The sequence below is a fragment of the Notechis scutatus genome, chromosome 1 (assembly GCF_049901735.1).
Source record: "Notechis scutatus isolate UNSWTSFEM ecotype Mainland chromosome 1, rNotScu1.2, whole genome shotgun sequence".
Classification (NCBI taxonomy): Eukaryota; Metazoa; Chordata; class Lepidosauria; order Squamata; family Elapidae; genus Notechis; species Notechis scutatus.
The window spans coordinates 238,161,194-238,180,318 of NC_142009.1; the positions used below are offsets into that span (position 1 = coordinate 238,161,194).

The 19,125-nt window shown below is 38.2% G+C and overlaps 1 protein-coding gene and 1 long non-coding RNA gene across 3 annotated transcripts in view; one reads left to right on the forward strand and one right to left on the reverse strand.

Annotated features, from left to right (window-relative positions):
- The window catches only part of MUC5AC (mucin 5AC, oligomeric mucus/gel-forming), a 94,119-nt gene that overhangs the window by 22,064 nt on the left and 52,930 nt on the right, over positions 1 to 19,125 (forward strand). Inside the window, exons 9-24 of the mRNA XM_087950839.1 lie at positions 1,770 to 1,895; positions 3,011 to 3,128; positions 6,280 to 6,418; positions 7,527 to 7,637; positions 8,612 to 8,681; positions 9,755 to 9,892; positions 9,978 to 10,142; positions 11,694 to 11,788; positions 13,447 to 13,573; positions 14,525 to 14,777; positions 15,878 to 15,930; positions 16,586 to 16,686; positions 17,577 to 17,728; positions 17,822 to 17,960; positions 18,073 to 18,186; positions 18,779 to 18,964. Coding sequence (XP_087806965.1) covers positions 1,770 to 1,895; positions 3,011 to 3,128; positions 6,280 to 6,418; positions 7,527 to 7,637; positions 8,612 to 8,681; positions 9,755 to 9,892; positions 9,978 to 10,142; positions 11,694 to 11,788; positions 13,447 to 13,573; positions 14,525 to 14,777; positions 15,878 to 15,930; positions 16,586 to 16,686; positions 17,577 to 17,728; positions 17,822 to 17,960; positions 18,073 to 18,186; positions 18,779 to 18,964 — 2,087 coding nt within the window. The remainder of the gene's footprint in view (positions 1 to 1,769; positions 1,896 to 3,010; positions 3,129 to 6,279; positions 6,419 to 7,526; positions 7,638 to 8,611; positions 8,682 to 9,754; positions 9,893 to 9,977; positions 10,143 to 11,693; positions 11,789 to 13,446; positions 13,574 to 14,524; positions 14,778 to 15,877; positions 15,931 to 16,585; positions 16,687 to 17,576; positions 17,729 to 17,821; positions 17,961 to 18,072; positions 18,187 to 18,778; positions 18,965 to 19,125) is intronic.
- The window catches only part of LOC148133286 (uncharacterized), a 33,268-nt gene continuing 29,886 nt past the window's right edge, over positions 15,744 to 19,125 (reverse strand). For both annotated transcript variants that reach the window (XR_015746639.1, XR_015746638.1), the window contains 3 exons: positions 18,799 to 18,910; positions 17,528 to 17,649; positions 15,744 to 16,402 (listed from right to left, as the gene is read on the reverse strand). This is a non-coding gene — a long non-coding RNA (uncharacterized LOC148133286). The remainder of the gene's footprint in view (positions 16,403 to 17,527; positions 17,650 to 18,798; positions 18,911 to 19,125) is intronic.

The window sequence follows — 19,125 nt, forward strand, 5'->3', positions numbered from 1 at the left end:
GCCAAATAGTAATAATAATAAAAAAAGAAAAAAGAATTTCTTCAGGTTCTTGTATACCTTAATCCAATCGATTAGTTAGATAATAATGAAAATTCAAAAATGAGGGAAAAAACCGTAAACATACACAAAGGAGAAAAAGTTGTAAAATCCTAAAAAAGACGGAAAAGTGAAGAATAAAAAGCTTTAAAAAAGGAAAAATTCTTCAGGTCCTTCAAAACCTTAATCCAATTAAGAGGTCTCAAATATAAAAGGCTGCATAAGAGGGAAAAAAACCCAGGAAGATAAAAAGGAAGAAAAAAACAGTATTGGAGGTAGATGGAAAAACAAAAGTACCAGAAAGGCAAAAAGAGAAAAAGGAAAAAAAAGGCTACTCCCTTCAAAAGAAAAGGAAGGGAATCGTTAATACTAAAACTTTTCTTTTAAAATAAAAAAGAAACATAAAAAATTAACTTCCAAAGACAAGCATAAAGAGAGAGAAAAAAAGCAAAGACAAGTTCCAAAGAACTAAAAGTCCAAATAGCTATTTCAAAAAGTAAACTGTTGAGGAGGGGTAGCACAGCTAAGGAAATATCAAGAAAACACACTGCACTTTGTTTAGTTATCTTGTTTTAACACTTTTCTCCAGAAACTTATCACCTTTTCTTTTCCTATAAACTTCAACACCAGACTCCAGCTGTTGATAGAAACCCAGAAGAGCACTTGCAATAATACTCTCCCATGCTCTTCCCTCTATCTTATCAAATAGCAATGTCCTTGAAAAAAAGTCTCAGTTCTTTCTTTCTCAGCTTTGTCTGGTCACAAGAGAAATAGAATATTCCCAAGCCTCTAGTTGGCAGTGTTACAAAGTTTCTTTGGTTTCACTTTCCCCCTCTTTTTGCAAACAAAATGCAATAAAAATTAATAAAAAAAGAAAAAGATATTTAAAAAGAAAAGAAATAACTAAAAGGAGACTCTAGCCTAAAATGGTTACAAAATCAAAAAGGAGAAAAAAATAGATGGAAAAGAAAAAACCAGTACAGTTTCAAAATATAAAATCATGTATAGAAAATCCAGCAATGAGGAAAAAACCATTACTTTGACATTCCTGTTTAAAATCGCTGCTTAATCACTTCTCTCAAAACTTTTACAGATTCTTTCTTTTCCTTAGGGTGTCCTTTCAAATCTTAGAATAAAGAAAAAGTTCTCACCAAACCGGCACACTCTCTCTTTCTGTTCTCTTTCGTTTCGGAGCTGTCCCAACTTCAGCAGCTTTAATGGCTGCCTCTTTGCCGCTGGCAAGAAGAGCTTCTCCTGGATCTACCAGGGACTTTGCAGTGTCCCTGGGATTGACAGGATGCGCCCTTCACTTTCACCATCTATTCGGGACAGTTTAGATCCAATAGGATCGTCCAGGAGCAAAGATATCGGCAGCGATCTCAGATCTCCAAGATCGCATGCCATATCGTCGTGACGCCAGCTCCACCCCCCAAATAAAATTTATAAAAATAAAAAATAAAAAAATAAAATATATATATATAATAAAAAATAAAAAAAATAAAAAAATAAAAAAGAGCATTACCATGTTTCCCCTTGCCTTTCTGTACAACACATCTTCTTTTTTCCAGACTGATGATAAACTCAGCTTCTTAATATTTGCTTCCCAGAAATTGGTTCCCTCTGAGGATTAAAATATATTGCCAACATTCTGCTTAAGGTATTTTTATCTCCAGAGAGAGGAAAACAAGTATAAATGGGGTTTCTAATGTCTCATTGTTCATTTCTATTTTCAGCCAAGTCTTGTCCTTTCAACATGCAGCATCGAGAATGTGGATCCCCTTGTTTTGACACTTGTACCAATTTTGAGCAGTCCCAGTTATGTGAAGATCACTGTATAGATGGTTGTTTCTGTCCCTCCGGTAAGTCAGTATCCATGCTCAATTGTTTATAGACTTGCCTGGTGGAAGTATCTTTTGGTATTAAAAAAAAGAAGTATCTTCTTCGTTATAGAAGTCGCTACATGGAATTTCATTCCAGATATCATGGAAAGGAAAACAAGTTTGCAATAAAGTGTTTGCTCTTCTCTGACATGTGTAAAAAACGTGATATTTCAGTGCTCTTGCAGGAAGGACCATTTAAAGGATAAAAATAAAACACCTTTTTTGTCTTCGGTATGAATAGTTGACTTTCATTTGATTGGATTTGAAGCATTGTAAAGATAATGTACATAAAAGGCATTGGGGGGGGGGAAAGAAAAATTTAAATTGTTTGAATTCTAAACAGTTATTGATTGATTTATATATCTGAAGATAAAACAAACTTTTGTGCTGGATGTTTTGTAGTTTAATTTTAATTCTGTTTCTTGATCTACAATTCTATTGAATTTACAAAATAGAATTGACTTGATTTAACAGATCAAGGAAATTGGCTGAGTGCTAGAATGAAATTAAATCTGCTCAAGAAAAACAACTTTATGTGTATTTTCTTGCTAGAATTTACTACACGGCAGCATAAAAATCTAGTTCACCCTCATAAAAATATTTTTACCTTGTACTTTTGTCTTGATGCTGGCTTTTATGAACATGGTAGAGATTTGTTTCTTTAACAGCTTTCCATAAACCACATTTATAGCAATTAAGGGCAAAATTCCATGAGATACTACTGATAGGGAGGGAAGGAGGGAGTATTTTCATCAGAAATACAGCATCTGTAAATCTGATGGTGTAGAGGAAAAGCTTTATAAAGAGTGGTTTTTTATTAAGAACATGGCTTCTTTTTCTACACACCATGGTTTCCAGTGAAAACCGGTTGATTCATGGTTGCCATAACATCAGAACATGCTTCGGTGTCATCTGAAACCCTGCTCCAGATATGGAAATAGTTCAGGTGCTTTCCTGTATTGAAGGAAAAAGATAACACATTATATTGATGACAAGAGTCAAGGAGATTTATTACTGGGAATGATATAATGTACTCATACTTCTTAAAAATAGAAATGAGCATGAATAACATACATTGGTTATTTTTTGTTTAGGCACTGTGTTCGATGACATTAACAATTCTGGCTGCATCCCCAGTTCAGATTGTTACTGCACTTACAATGGGGATTCTTACGCTCCTGGTACTTCTTTTTCCTCCCAATGTATTTCATGGTGAGAATAATAATATTCTGTGATTTAATAATGTTTTATTAGTGATGGAAAGAGAAAGATGCATATTATTTGATAGATTGGCTTGTTAAGAATAAACTGGGCACAACTAATAATGCTAAGAATGTCACAAGATTGTGAAATAATGTTTAACTACACACATAAAGGGATTTCTTTTTTGAACATGAATTCCTTGTTGCTTTGCATGCTGTTATTTCTGAATCCATCTACAAATCAGGGGTGGGATTCTACCAGTTTGCACCTATTCGCTAGAACCGGTTGTTAACATTCTAAGCAGTTTGGAGAACCGGTTGTTAGAAGAAATTACTGGCCTAATCCTGTAAGGAAGGCAGGAAGGAAACATTCTGGTGTTGCTTACAGAAACTGCCTCTCCGTTAACCCTTATTACTCTTATTAACCCTTATTCTTGGCAGGACTAGCCTTCCTGTCTCAGGAATGTCTCTGCAGTTATTTTTCCCTTCCTTTGCTGGTACTTTGCTTGTGTGGAGTGACCATTCAAAGTTACAATGGCACTGAAAAAAGTGACTTATGACCATTTTTCACACTTGTGACTGTTGCAGCATCTCCACAGTCATGAGAGGCCAGGCGAGGAGATGCGTGCCTCGATGTGAGTGATACTGAGTTGGTCACACCCAGCCAATAACATGACCACCAAGCCACATCCACCTAGTCACATGACTACCAAGGGACGCCCACAAACTAAGCTACAGCCACAGAACCAGTTGTTAAAAAAGTTGAATCCCACCCCTGCTACAAATTCTTGCCGTGTGGATGCACAAAAAATAGCTCTTAATTACAAAAGAGTTTTTCACAAAGTTGAAAAATATAGTGCTTTTTTTAAAAAAAAGTTGATTCATTTTTCTTCAAAAATTAAAAGCTTCACAAATTATAGATATCAATAAATCTATAGGCACATTTTGACTGTAGAACGGTTCATTATGAAATTTAGTTAATTTAAGAATTTCCCATCTCCAGCTTATTCTGGTTGGCTCACATATCGCCATATCAATTCAATATATACCAAATATTTAGGCATTAATAAGAATGTACCCAACAAGGGACTCACTCTATCTTAATCAAAGGCCTGGGAAACACATTGTTAGAAATATCATAATTCTATTTGATTTACATGGTGGCAAGCAAATACTTCCAAATAGTTTCTTGAACCCTGAGTGTCTTAAAAAGCTCATCATGTATTGTGTAAATAGGCAAATAACTGAAAATCAGGTCTGCTGATCTCTTTGGCTGCTCTTCATCAGGCATGCATATAGTTGACTGCATTCATTGTTAGTGATGATAAGACCTATTGTTACTTTATATGACTTGAAAAAGATTTCTGAAGATGTTCATCTGCCAAAAGAAGCAAACCCCAGTTGAATGCATTTTTCACTTTTTCTCCATTCCTACATTAGTTTTCCCCAAATGTGCTTTGCCAAACTGGAGGTCCTCTAGAAAGGTTTTGAAGAGGAAAACCATGAGGAGGAGGAACATAATAGGAAATCCCATTGCATGATACTCTGTTTATATGACATTGACGATATTTCTGAGCATTTAACCTAGAACAGGGGTGTCAAACTCAAGGCCCGGAGTCCAGATCCATCCTGCAGAGTGATTAGATCTGGCACACAATGCCTCCCTGGAAACAGTGAAGGACCAGCCTATGGTGCCTCTGCCAGAAAAAATGGAGCCCGGGAGGGCCGTGTGTGGCTCTCCCAAGCTCTGTTTTCGGTTGCAATGGCTTCCTGCAATGCTCTGCCAGCAAAAACAGAGTTCAGTTTTTGCTGGCAGAGCACTTGAGCAGTGGTGGCATTCAATTGGTTCACACTGGATCAGGCAAACCGGTAGCAAGGATTTGACATGGGTCGCCGAACTGTCTTGCTTGCCCTGCCCATCTGATGCTCGCTCACCCCGCCCACCTGCCACTCACCACTTAAGGTATTTCTTTTTTTCCCCTGCCGACAATCAGCTGTTCATACTATCAGCTGTGCCAGGATTCCTCTTGCTGAGGCCCAGGAAGGCAAAAAATGGAGGGAGGGGCTCACCCCCCCCTCTCCATTTTTGCCTTCCTGAGCCCCAGACAAGCCTTCTGGAAGCAAAAATGCCCCCCCGAGGCTCCTCTGAGACCCAGAAGGCCTAAAAAATGGGTGGGGGTGGCTGAAAAAAAGCAAAAAAGCCACATCCACCCAGTTACATGTCCATGCCCACCAAACCATGCCCACCAAGCCATGCCCACAGAACCAATAGTAAAAAATTTTTTGAATCTCACCACTGCCCTTGAGCCACCACAGGTGCCTCCTACATGAGTCATGTTGAGGTAGCCATGCCCACCCTGACCCCATCAAAATGCCCCCCCCCCGCAGTCAAACACAACCCTGCTGCAGCCCTCAATGAAATCGAGTTTGACACCCCTGAACTAAAATGTAGCCTATAACATTCTGCAAAATGCTGTAATGCATTTTGTGGGCATAAATAGCCTCTGTTTTCAGAGATGATTATCTATAACCACATCTTTTAAAGTTTAAAAATTCACCAATCTTCCTTCAGATGCTAAATGCTACTGTGTCCCATTTATCAAAGGCTGGAAGACTATTATTGTCAGCAATCGTATACTGAAGAAAAAGCTTCTATAAATTTTAGCAAACATCCAGAGAATGTTCTAGAATTTAAAAACTGGAGTATATTTGTCATTCAAATCCATGATGTGGAATTTGGATAAGGATTGAGGAAAAATGGGTATTCTATTAATACAAGCCTAATTTGGCTGACCAATAGGCTTCTTTAATTAGAAAACTCCAAATACATTAATTTCTTTATCAAATGAAACAGGATTTTTAAAGTATCCTCTCTTGTATACAAATACTTCCTTCAGGATTATAGGAATTATACTATTATGTTCATTAATACCGTGGGTCTTTCAAAACATTAAATAACACTGCAATAAAATCCTGAGTGAACACTCCATTTGGAATACCAATAAAAAATTATTCATTAACAAGGGTCATAGGCTACTGCTTTACTTGAAAACATGAGAATATGCATAGTACAACAACCAACCTTTTTTATTATAAGGATTGCTCTACTTTTTGTTTAATAATTTGTTGGTAATATCGTCCTCTTCCTCTTTTTACTTCAGTTCATGCACTGGGGGACAATGGACTTGCATCAGCCTTTCATGTCCTGGAGTATGTTCTGTTGAAGGTGGCTCCCATATCACCAGTTTTGATGAGAAACACTATTCCTTTTTTGGGGACTGTAGCTATATGCTCACTAAGGTAATCTGCATGGACTAATCTGCACATGGCTACCTGATTAGATTGATGGACTTTGGAGAGACTTCCTATTCTTTAACATCAACACTGTAGTTTAAAGTTCCTGTTAAAGGCCAATTCTAAAGAAGAATTCTAAAGAATTGTACCAATTCTAAAGAAGAGACCCAAACCATAGGTCCTGTCCACATGATTGTGATAATACAGTCTCCAACTATGTGGGGTTGTCACACCAAAAACAAGGAAACCCCCGCCCCCATGCATTATTGCTACTGGGAGTAGTTCATCCTTTCTACCAATCTATGAATTATCACATATTTTTATTCATATCAATTGAAATAAGGCTCCCTGCTTCCTGATTGCACTTGAAATTGGTGCTTGGGATAATTGAATCTTTTCATCATCAAAAGTTTACAAAAAAAGATTATAATTATTCCAATGTTATCATCAGACATTATGAAATACTCAACCACAGTTCTGATTTCTGGTATTTTGGGGATAGGTCAATACATGTCTAATGGCTGCCCCTTTTTTTATTTGTTAAATTGTGATGTTTTGTTCAAAGAAGAGGGGAAAAAAAACATAAATTGCAACTTTTAAAGTACTTCATTCTTTTCATTGTGGGAAGGAAATTCTGACCTACAAAAAAATAGTCAGGTGATTTTATTCTTATTGTTTTAAAAGACAGGCAGCATGGTAGTCTCAGTGGTTAAGACACTGGCTGGTTAGCTGGAAAGCTGACAGCCCATGTTCAAGACCCTGAGTGCCATGTGACAGGGAGAGTTCCCAACCTCACTCCAGCTCCTGCCAACCTAGCAGTTTGAAAGTATGCAAATGTCAGTTAATAAATAGGTACCACTTAGGTGGGAGGGTAACAGTGCTCAGTAATGTCATGTGGGCCACATGACTGCAGAAATATCTTCAGACAGCACTGGATCAATGGCCTTGACACAGAATAAGAACTTCCCTCTATACTTGGCAACAACTAGCAGAGTATAAGCTTTCATAGACCCCTTTACCTTTCTTTAAAAAATTTTTAAAAGTGTCATTAGTTTAGACGGGATATGATAGGTTCAGACAATGCAAACTATTAATACTCTTTTTTCCCCCCCAGCTCTGTGATAGCAATACCTTTGCTGTTCTGGGAGAAATTCAAAAGTGTGGCATGACAGAAACTGAGACATGCCTGAAAGGATTAGCTATAAGCACTGATGGAGGACAGACAGTAAGTGTGAAGAACAAGAATGGATGAGAAGCATGCTCCCTCAATAGTTTTAGGAACATTTTTTTTTTCACCAGACCCAGTGAGAAATAGATTTAGTTTGCATGCAAAAATTTGTTCTCAGTTGAGCTCTTGATATTAATGTTAAAGTTATACCAGAAATATGGAGTAAAATGTTGAGTTTCCAATTACAAACAACACATGAAGTTCATTTTCTTTGCACAATGTTCTGTTCATTGTTTTTTTTTTACAGGGGATCCAGGTTCTGGAGTGTTTTTTCTTTTAATACAGTATTTCAGTATCACTTTTCACCAACTACCCTGGCTCCAAAGTTTATTTCCTTCAAACTTCTTGCCTTCAATATTGATTTCTCCACTTCACTTTCCTATTTTCCTTGTTTCTATTCTCTTTTCCTGTTTTTTTTCCTTTTCTCACATTTTTGTTCTTATTCCCTAGTTTAAGCTATCTTTCTGCTGGAATCTAGCTCTTGGCCCTCTCTTTCTCTATTTCTTTTTGTACCTATCTTCAAATTTGCCTTACAAAATTTCTCCATGGCACAGGAATTCTCTGGACATGAGACTCTGAAAAAATCTCAGAAAAATATTTATCCCATCCCACTTAAAACCTGTTCCAAATATTTCAGCACTTTTATTTTTGGTACACAAACTTCATTCAACCAGTTATTCTCAGAATCTTCATTCCAACAAATGAAATATGATATAGATTCTTTATACAGATATCTTGTGTTTAAAAAAAATGTACTTAGGCAAAAAAAACAAGAGTGTATTTCTTAAAAGAGTTAATGAAAACTAGTATGACGGAAGGAAAGGAAATTGGTTTCTTGTTTTAATTTATTGCTGTATGCTGCTTTGAGTCATTGTGTGTGAGTTGGACATATGTATTTGCTTAATAAATACTGCAGTAAAGACATATTTTCTTAGTTTGCTTGCTCTAATCTCTCATTTTTCACTACCCAGGTGATTGTGATCAAGTCTAATGGAGCTGTATATGTGAATATGATTCTCACTCAGCTGCCTATCTCAGCATGTGAGTTCTTTGCTATTTATATTCTAGTATAGAGGTATCAAACTTCAGGCCTGGGGGCCAAATTCGGCCCATGAGGTGCTTAGATCTGGCCCACAGGCCCACCCTGGAGACAGTGAAGGACCGGTCTGCGGTGCCTCTGCCAGTGAAAAGGGAGCTCAGGAGGACCGTGCATGGTCTTCCCAGGCTCCATTTTGGGCTGCAATGACCTCCTGCAACCCTCTTCCAATGAAAATAGAGCTCGGGGAGGCCGTGCGGCCCTCCTGATCTCTGTTTTTGCTGACAGCAGGCTGCAGGAGGCCATCATGGCCAAAAACAGAGCCTGGGAGGGCTGTCGTGGCCGAAAGCAGAGCCTCGATGAGTGAGATCAAGCTGGACATGCCCACCCTGGCCATGCCCCCCCCCCCACCCCCTGAGGTCAAACACAATTCTGATGCAACCCTCAATGAAATTGAGTTTGACACCCCCCGTTTTAGTACTTTACACAATTTAAGGATTGACCTCTTGTCCCTGGAATTTATTTGAAATTCTGCAAAATGTCTAGGTGTATGAATAAAATAATACCTCATCATTTGACAATGATGGAAGAAAGAACTGAATATTGTTAAAAGTCCAGTTGAGAACAGGAAAAGATAGATAGAAATGTGTTACCAAAATGGAGTGGAGAGGAGTGGAGTAGAATTCTTTATTGGCCAAGTGCTATTGGATATAATATTATTATAATATTATATATTGCAATATAGTATATAATATTATAATATATAATACAATATTATAATATGTAATATATAGATATAGACTTTTCTTTTGAAGTAGGTACTAATTTATTGATCACAAGTAATTGCTAATTATGTTAATAAGAAATGTTAATCCTAAGAGTTATTAGGTTATATTTGTATCAGTTAATGATTGAGATGCAAAATTTAAGCTGTGTCAGTATCATGCAAAGCCCATGTATACATCTCTTTGCTTGTGCTGCAGCAACAATAACAGTTACAAGATTCGTCCCCTTGGTGGCGAATAAAATGTATGCTTTCATTTGAAAACTATTTTGTTGTATGGTTTTGTTTCTACAGCCAATGTCACCATCTTCAACCCTACCTCATTCTTCACTGTGGTCGATACAAAATTTGGATTCCAGCTGGTGATACAATTTATCCCTACGATGCAGCTGTTTATATACATGGACCCAAGCCACAAAGGGCAGACATGTGGTAAGTGAATCAACGAGTCATTCTCACTACACAGAAGCAGAGTGTTACAATAATAATGGATTGATGTCTTTAATTTTTGTTTCAGGCCTCTGTGGAAATTTCAATGGCATCCAAACAGACGACTTTAAAGCTATCAGTGGGGTGACAGAAGGAACCCCTGCTGCCTTTGCTAATACCTGGAAAACACAGGCAGACTGCCCCAACATCAAAAATATATTTGAAAACCCCTGTACTCTCAGTATAGAAAATGGTATGTATATTTTTTTTGCTGTTCTTCTCCTGGGCACTCTTCTCTGACTTATTTCTCTCTGAAATAAGATGAAGAGCCTCAGTGGCACAGTGGTTAGAGTGCACTACTGCAGGCTACTTCTGCTGACAGCCGGCTGCCTGCAATTTGGCATATCCAATCTCACCAGGCTCAAGGTTGAGTCAGCCTTCCATCCTACCGAGGTGGGTAAAATGATGTCCCAAATTGGGGGCAAGAGGTTGACTCTGTAAACCACTTAGAGAGAGCTGTAAAGCACTATAAAGTGGCATATAAGTCTAAGTGCTATTGCTACTATTTCTAGAATTCACAGAAAGCATGGCTGTCCTAGAAACATCTTTAAAAAGAAGTCCTATTAAAAAAATCTAGAAACACATTTAGCATTGTGTTTAAAAAATATAAAAACCCAGATGGACTGAAATAGTCAACTGTTCTGGGGTTAAAGTTGCTTGTGTCTAGAATTCTCAGGACATAAAGTTCATCTTCACAAAGCACAATAAGAATTATCATTATTATCTACATTTACATGTCCTGCTTTTCCTCCAAGGAGACTAGAACAACATTCATGCTTTATTTCTTCTCATTTTCTTCAGAAAAGAGTCTTGTAAAGGAGATTAGACTGATTTGGGACTACTGTAGACTTTTCTTCTACAATCCCTCCCCCCAAATAAATAAAAACAGTGACATGTATAGTCACATGAAAACACGTCAGCAGAAAATGAAAAATCTATAATGTACCCAAAGATGACAGAACCAGGGATGGGCTTCAAAAAATTTAGCAACGGGTTTTCTGCCCGGTTGCTGGGTGGGCATGGCCATGGTGGACATGGCCTACTTGGCCTCCTGCATCATGGTGGGGGGTGTTTTTGCCCTCCCTGGGCTCCAGAGGCTTTCCTCGAGCCTCTAGGAGGTCAAAAATGGCCTCCCCGGGCTCTGTAGGCTCTCGGGAAAACAGAAACGGGCCCATTTCTGCCCTTCCTGAACTTTCAGGAGGCCCATTTTTCACCATCCCCAAATTTTCACATACACCCTGCACTTGCCTGCATCCAAAATGGGCCGCGTGGGGCCGGGAGGGGTGGGGTGGGTGGGCAGAGCCAGACAGGAGTGAGATTTGAGGGTTCTCCGAACTGCACAGAATCTAAGCTAGGGGCTCTCCTGAACCCTTGTGAACTCCCAGCAGCCCACCCCTAGACAGAACTATTATTACACAGCTGAGAGAATGCAGCTGTTTTGCCTGGTTTAAATTAGATTTTTGTGCAGCACAAAACTGTTTTACTAAGGGTTTAGAATTAAAATTAAAACCATGTTCCACAGCATGTACAGTGTCAGATTATGATGACAAAATGGCAAGTGTGGTTGGGAAATCAAAGCCCCACCCCTGTTAGTGCTAATGCAGTGAATGGGAATCTTAGTAAAAAGGAATGGAGCCTTGATTACTCTAATGTGTTTGTCAGTTTGATATAATTGATCATTGCTGCTGATGTAGATGGAAGATGCATAACAAAAAATGACATCCCATTTATCTCTGTTTTACAGAAAAATATGCTTTACACTGGTGCGGATTGCTGACTGACAAAAAGGGGCCTTTTCAGAAATGCCACTCAGTAGTAAACCCAGATATTTACCATACTGTGAGTAGTTATTTCTCTTCCATTGAAATGCCAAGAAGAACCTAAAGATGGGAAGAAATGCATTGCCAAAATCAGAGAGGCCACTTAAGATTTTAATTGGTCTTTTGTTGAGCTTTCTATGTATTGGTTTTTTTTCACTCCTTTCACTCTTTTTTTTTCACATTTTGTAATCCAATCAATATACTTCTCATTTTATATAGCACACCAGAACCTTTACCTAATCAATAGTTAACAGTCAAATGTTAGTATGAAATATTAATTGGTATATATAAATGGAAAGGGACAAAGTGACACAGTGGCTAAGACACTGAGCTTGTCAATCAGAAAGCTTGGCAGTTTGGCAGTTCGAATCCCTAGCATCGTGTAATGGAGTGAGTTCCCGTTACTTGTCCCAGCTTCTGCTAACCTAGCAGTTCGAAAGCATGTAAAAATGCAAGTAGAAAAATAGGGACCACTTTGGTGGGCAGGTACAGCATTCCATGCGCCTTCAGCAGTTAGTCATGCCAGCCACATGACCACGGAGATGTCTTCAGACAGTGCTGGCTCTTTGGCTTTGTAATGGAGCTTAGCACTGCCCCCTAGAGCCAAAAATGACTAGCACATATGTGCGAAGGGAACCTTTACCTTTACCTTATATAAAAATGGAATATATATTTCCATTCTGGTGTTAGGTCTTAATTGGAGATGTCATATAATTTTTAAGTTGTTCTAAATATCTTGCATTTCCTTGACTATTATGTGATTCAAAACATTATTATCCTTCCTGTGTTTCAGATTTTGTAATATAGTTTATGGTTTAAATTTGCATAAGTGTACACAGAGACTGGGGAAAGTTGTATACAAGCAAAATATATTAGGAAAACTCAATTAAAATATAAACTGTACATTAAAAAAATGCACATTCTAAATTAAGATGTGAACAAAATTCATATGTTAAGTCAAGTTGTATAAAACAGTCAATTTAAATTTTTTGTAATGTTTAAGAAAAAATGTAGAAAATGTAAAAGGAAAGAAATTTTAATGAGCTGGATTTAGAAGGAGCCCTTCATTTCCAGCGTGAACTCTAAGTTTACTTTACTGATTTATCGTACCTGAAGTATATGGCTATTCACTTTGCAGGATGCCATAATTCATGGAAATACCTTGCTCCCTGAAAGCTAATAAACTGTTAAATATTTATATACTGAAAGAACCCAACTGACTAGTATATGACACACAGCTTAGATGAAAGCCGAAAAAAGACTTCCAATGCAATCTCTCCAAGTTGCTTATGATTTTTGCAAGGCCAGGCTAAAACAAAATTATAGAAGTGGTGACTCTTCAGATATTACTGCCTACAGCAGGGGTGTCAAACTCACATTGTCATGACAGCGTCACGTGATGTATCATGATGTTTTTCCCGTTTGCTAAACTGGGTATGGGCATGGCCAGCGTGTGATGCATCCGGCCCCTGGACCGCGAGTTTTACAGCCCTGGCCTATACCTTCTAGTAGCCCGATAGGAAGAGAGGCTGGCTGACATATATAGATTAACAGAGTTGGAAGAGACCTTCATTCAGCGATATCTGAAAGATCCAAGGATTGCAACCCAGATATAAAGGGAAATATCTCGAAAGGAAGGTGAAGTTTGGTTAATCCAAAGGTCCTTTGTTTTTCTAGAACTGCATGTTTGACACTTGTAACTGTGAAAAGAGTGAAGACTGCATGTGTGCTGCCCTTTCAGCTTATGTCAGGGCCTGTGCTGCTAAAGGAGTATTGCTAAGTGGATGGAGGACTATTGTCTGTGGTAAGTTTAGAATAACAAACAAAAAAGAGAACCAACTTAGAACTAAGGAGAAATTTCCTGACAGAACAATTAATCAGTGGAATGGCTTCCCTTATGAAGTTATGGGTGCTTCATCACTGGTGGTTTTTAAGGAGAGGTTGGGCAGCCATTTGTCTGGTATGGTACAGGATCTCTAGAAGACCACCAACGTCGCTTCCAACTGTTATTCTCACTGTCCCTACTTGCTTTTAACACAATTAAAACACTCCCGAAGGGTCCCAGACCATTGGAAGCTGTCTTATTTTTCAGAGAAGAGGAAAAAATATATATGTTAGAAAATGAGTAGACTTTAAAAAAATAACTTCAAAATTAGCATGAATAAAACTTTTATTACATTTATTTTAAAATATGTTTGCATGTGCAAGCCTCAAGTTTGCATGTGCAAACTTCTCATGCTTCAAATCTTGTGGGTAGGGTTGCTTTAACTCTAGCCACTTCTTATTATTATTATTACCGAACTTTTACTGGACTCCTATTGCTTTTCAACAGCTGAAGTTTGCTCTCTCCTTCCAAGGCATCTAGTGGTTTACATGCCCACCAGCCTTTTGCATTCAGCATCCTGTTCCAAGTTTCTTTAGGCTTTATAGGTTGATACCCAGTATTTGAATTGGACTAGTGCAGTTCTTTCAACAATTACTGTATATGACAATGGCCATCTTCACTGGTCAGGAACTTTTCTTTTATGAGCTTTATTTTTGGGGGTTGTAGAACATGTTTTGATGTTGGGAGATATTTGGAGAAGCAGATATTTGGAGAGTCCCCCCATCACCTTTTCTGAGAGAGGGGCAGAGGCAGAGGCAGCAGCAGAGGCAGAGAGACAGAGAAAGAGCCATTGCAGCTTGTTGTGTGTAGGAATTTCTAGTCATAATTGCTAATAATAAATCAATTATTTTTCCTTTTTCTCTTCTCAAGCCAAATTCCAAATTTGTCCTGAAACCTGGAGCTATCATTACAACATTGGGACCTGTCAAGCCACCTGCAGAGCTCTCAGTGAGGTTGATGTCACCTGCAAAATCAAGTTCCCTCCAGTAGATGGATGCACCTGTGAAGAAGGGACATACCTCGATGACAGTGGCAAATGTGTGCCTGCTTCTAAGTGCCCTTGTTACCACAAAGGATCTGCCATTCCATCTGGAGAGGTGGTTCATGACAATGGCATCATGTGGTGAGAGACTTGAAATAAACATAATGGTAGAAAGAGAGAAGTAGTAGAAAGCCATGGAACAAAACTATAGGGGAAAGCAACCTTGCTTGTGAGCTGACAGTTCAGGACCACAAATACTTTTGCAAAGTCAAAAGCATTTACTAGAATAAATAAAACTTCAAATCTGGTGTACTGCTGTTATTTTATTGTACTTCTTACACTGAGCTGAGTTTTTAAAGACGGAATGGAAGTACCTGTTGATTCATTTTGTAATATCTTGTAGTATTTTCATTTTTTTTCCACATCTGGGCATTAAAAGATAGTTCTAAATGATCAAATCTGTCTGATTTGAAAACCCAAGCCTTTTGGGAGACAGAAGAATGAAAACTTATTATTTTTGAAAAGAGGCTAGCAAAAAAACAGAACTGGACTTCATCAGTAAAGGATTCACTTTTTTTATTGTTTGCGTTATGCTAGGTCAAAAGTAAAGTGGTAAAAGTCAGGGAAGTTAACAATAATACAGCTGACCTGTATGAATTTGTGGCCCACCCATTTCTGATAGAAGTGCTTCAAGTATCCATAGGAAAGGACCAGTAGTGGGTGCTACCCTAGTCGCTACCGGTACAGTGGGTGATCATGTGTGCGTGCATGCACGCACCTAACAAGCCAATCAGCTGAGAGGATGAAGAAATGAAAAGCTAGGAGCGACCCTCCTACCCTCCCATGCGCTTTTGGGTCTTTTGTCTTCTCAGCTGATTGTCTGAGGCTTTTTTGGCCTCCTCTCAGCTGATTGGAGGCTTTTTTTTCCTACCGGTTCCGAACCGGTCGTGATTTTTACTACTGGTTCGGTTGAACCAGGCCGAACCAGTAGCATACCACCCCTGGGAAGAAGTCTAAGTAACAGATCTTCTGATTTCTAACAACGACATCAAAAACAAATCCCTTTCAGTATTTCAACATATTCTGAAAGATTCTTTCCTTCTTCTTCTCCTTTTCCTTCTCCTTCTCTCCCCCCCTCCCCTTGTCAATAAAGAAACTACTTACAATTTAAAGTGTAATAAATCAGGACTGTAAGTTTATTACATTTATTTCAAACTAATAGCTGTCTTACTCTCTTACAGTACCTGTGTGCAAGGCAAGCTTCAGTGCATTGGGGTAGTGAAACCACAAACAGGTACAGCCACCATTTTATTCCCTGTTTTATTATGATTCCCAGCCTTGTTCAGACCCAGCAAGGAAAATCTATGCCTAAAGCAAGCATAGAATTTAAGTGCAGTACTTTATGAACAAGTTTGCTGTTTAATTTGTCATAATAGCATCCCCTCCTCCAATCTGGCAATAGCATCATTAAATGCAAGTTTTGTAGAAACTGAACACCTGATTGGCTAATCTAGAAAGAAATCCTGAATTCATTCCAATACAGCTCCCACAAGAGGGGGATTCCTTGAGTAAAGTTGTTGGCTCAAAATACTCTGGCAGCCGAGAAATGTGCAACTGATTTTTGCTGATTTCTCATTTCTCTGCAACATGCAGAATTCTGTTGTAGAATGTCCTCAATCTTCCAAACCAGAATTGGGGGATTGAGAAAGTTGCAAGGGAATGAGGGCAGCCATTGAAGGACCACAATCCAACCACTGTTTGTAAAACTGAAGTACAAATATTCATGTGGATTTAATTTGTGTACTTCACAAGCAAATTGAAAACTTGATCAATTACTGTACATTAATTTTATGATTATGAAGAGGCATTTTCCAGCTTTCCAACATAATATAAATTGTGTAATTACTGAGATAAAATCTCAGACAGAATCATTTTTTCCTTTCTACCAGATTGTGTTGCTCCTATGGTCTACTTCGATTGTAATAATGCCACAGCTAACACTCATGGGGCTGAGTGTCAGAAGAGCTGCCAGACACTTGATATGGGATGTGTAAGTATAGCTAGTTATAAGTGGGTCTGATTTTTTAGCTTGTGGTGGGATTGTTTTCTTGGTGAAAATGAAGAACAGAAATTTAATAAATAAAACAGCATATTAATAACTGAAATTATCATCAGTTGAGTTGAATGTATTTCTGCCAGCAGGTAATTGACTGTAATGAAAATAGTCTTTCTGTCTCTGGAACTGCCAGCACAACCTGGCACACTATCTTCCTATCACTTGAGGGAGATATTGCCAAATAGAAATCAGTCTGATAGGTCACAAGAGATTATGGTTAATGAAGATCTTTCTGGGAGAAAGGAGAACAAACTCTTAGGATACTGTAAACCTGCTTAACAAAAATGGTTTAGTCATGATTCTGCATAGTTTGATCTTTGATTCTATTATGGTTATTAAGTTTATGCCAAGTTGCTGTCCAGAGATGCATAAAAATAAAAAGGAGCCTTCTTCATATTCGTGAAGAGACATGGTGGTGCAGTGATTAGAATGCAGTACTGCAGGCTACTTCTGCTGACTGCCGGCTGCCTGCAATTTGGCAGTTTGAATCTCACCAGGTTCAAGGTTGACTCAGCCTTCCATCCTTCTGAATTTGGTAAAATGAGGATCCAGATTGTTGGGGGCAATAGGCTGACTCTGTAGACTGCTTTGAGAGGGCTGTAAAGCACCGTGAAGCTTCATATAAATTTGAGTACTATTGCGATTGCTATATCAAAATTCCTGGAGGAAAGGGAGATTGAAACACCAGTATACACATTAAAATCAGTAGGAAAAACTGGTGCTAATTTGAAATCACGTTTCCTTTGTACAATATCTTAGAAGTGTTACTTCTTACCATACAGTTTTGTCAGGTAACACTTTTTGTTAATCCTCTATTATTGCAGTATAGCGCACATTGTGTCTCTGGTTGTGTATGTCCTGATCAGCTAGTCTCTGATGGTACAGGCAAATGTATACCTGCAGAAGAATGTCCATGTGTTCACAATGAAGCCACATACAAACCAGGAGAAACTATCAAAGATAAATGTAACACTTGGTATGTATAAATTGATGGATGATATAAAACTGATTGCATCTCTATTGCATCAATGCACACCTATTAATATCTAGCATGTGTTTGGCTACCTAGCACATGCAAAAACCGAAAGTGGATATGCTCTAATAAACCTTGTCTGGAAACTTGTTCAGTTTACGGAGATGGTCATTATATCACCTTTGACGACAAACGATACTCCTTCAATGGATTGTGTGAATACACACTGGTCCAGGTATTAAACTTTTTCTCAATCAATTTCTACTATCATAAAGTTATAATTTTTTTTAGCCTTGAATCTCCATATTTGTGTTCATAAAAACTTAATGCCACATTCTTTTCTGCAGAATCAGTGTGGTAAAAATAAGACAAATGTAGAAACTTTCCGGGTGATCACAGAGAATATCCCCTGCGGTTCTACAGGGACTACCTGCTCAAAAGCCATTAAGGTGTTCGCTGGGGTAAGTAACTTAGTAGAAAGTAAAAACATTATGACCTGCAGTATGACCAAAACATGTACTACAGACAAAGCAACAAAACATGTAATATGAAATCTTTATATAATAAGTGGAAATCTTGAAATAGTATATGGTAAGATTTGCAAAAATATCCATCAGCCAATACAGAACTTGCCAATAATGGAAATCTCCAGCTGAAATTATTAGAAATAACAGCACTGATAGGTGGTTTTTGTGATGTGGGTGGTTTGTCTCTCTCTCTCTCTCTCTCTCTCTCTCTCTCTCTCCCTCTCTCCCTCCCTCCCTCCCTCCCTCCCTCCCTCCCTCTGTGTGTGTGTTTGAGTCCTGGTGACTGCCTGGAAAAATTCCTGCAGTTTTCTTGGCAAGTTTTAAGAAGTAGTTTGCCCTTTCATATATTCTAGGGAGGAGAGAAAGTGATTTGCCCAAGGTCACCCAACTGTCTTCATACCTAGGATAGGACTAGATTTCATGGTCTCCTGTTTTCTAGTCTGATGCCTTAATCACAGCACCAAACTGACTCTCCATTGATAGATATAGGTACAAGTATTTATGTTGCTTGTATTTTATCTTTTAGAAGTATGAGTTACTACTTACAGATGGAAAATTTGAGGTGATACAGAGACTTCCTGGTGGAGACAAAGTGCCGTTCAAGATTCGATACATGGGCATCTACATGGTGATTGAAATTTTTAACGGAAGCGTGATCCTGATATGGGATAAAAAAACCAGTGTGTTCATTAAACTCGAAGCACACTTTAAGGTAAGGAGTGAATGCAAAATAGAAACTGAATTAGAAACTATTCATTTCTGAAGAATTTCACTGAAAAATGTTTACAGAATAAATGATATATTCATAATATAATGATACAATCAATGAAGAACAATGTTTAAGAGTTCCTCTTTACAGTCAATTTAGTATTA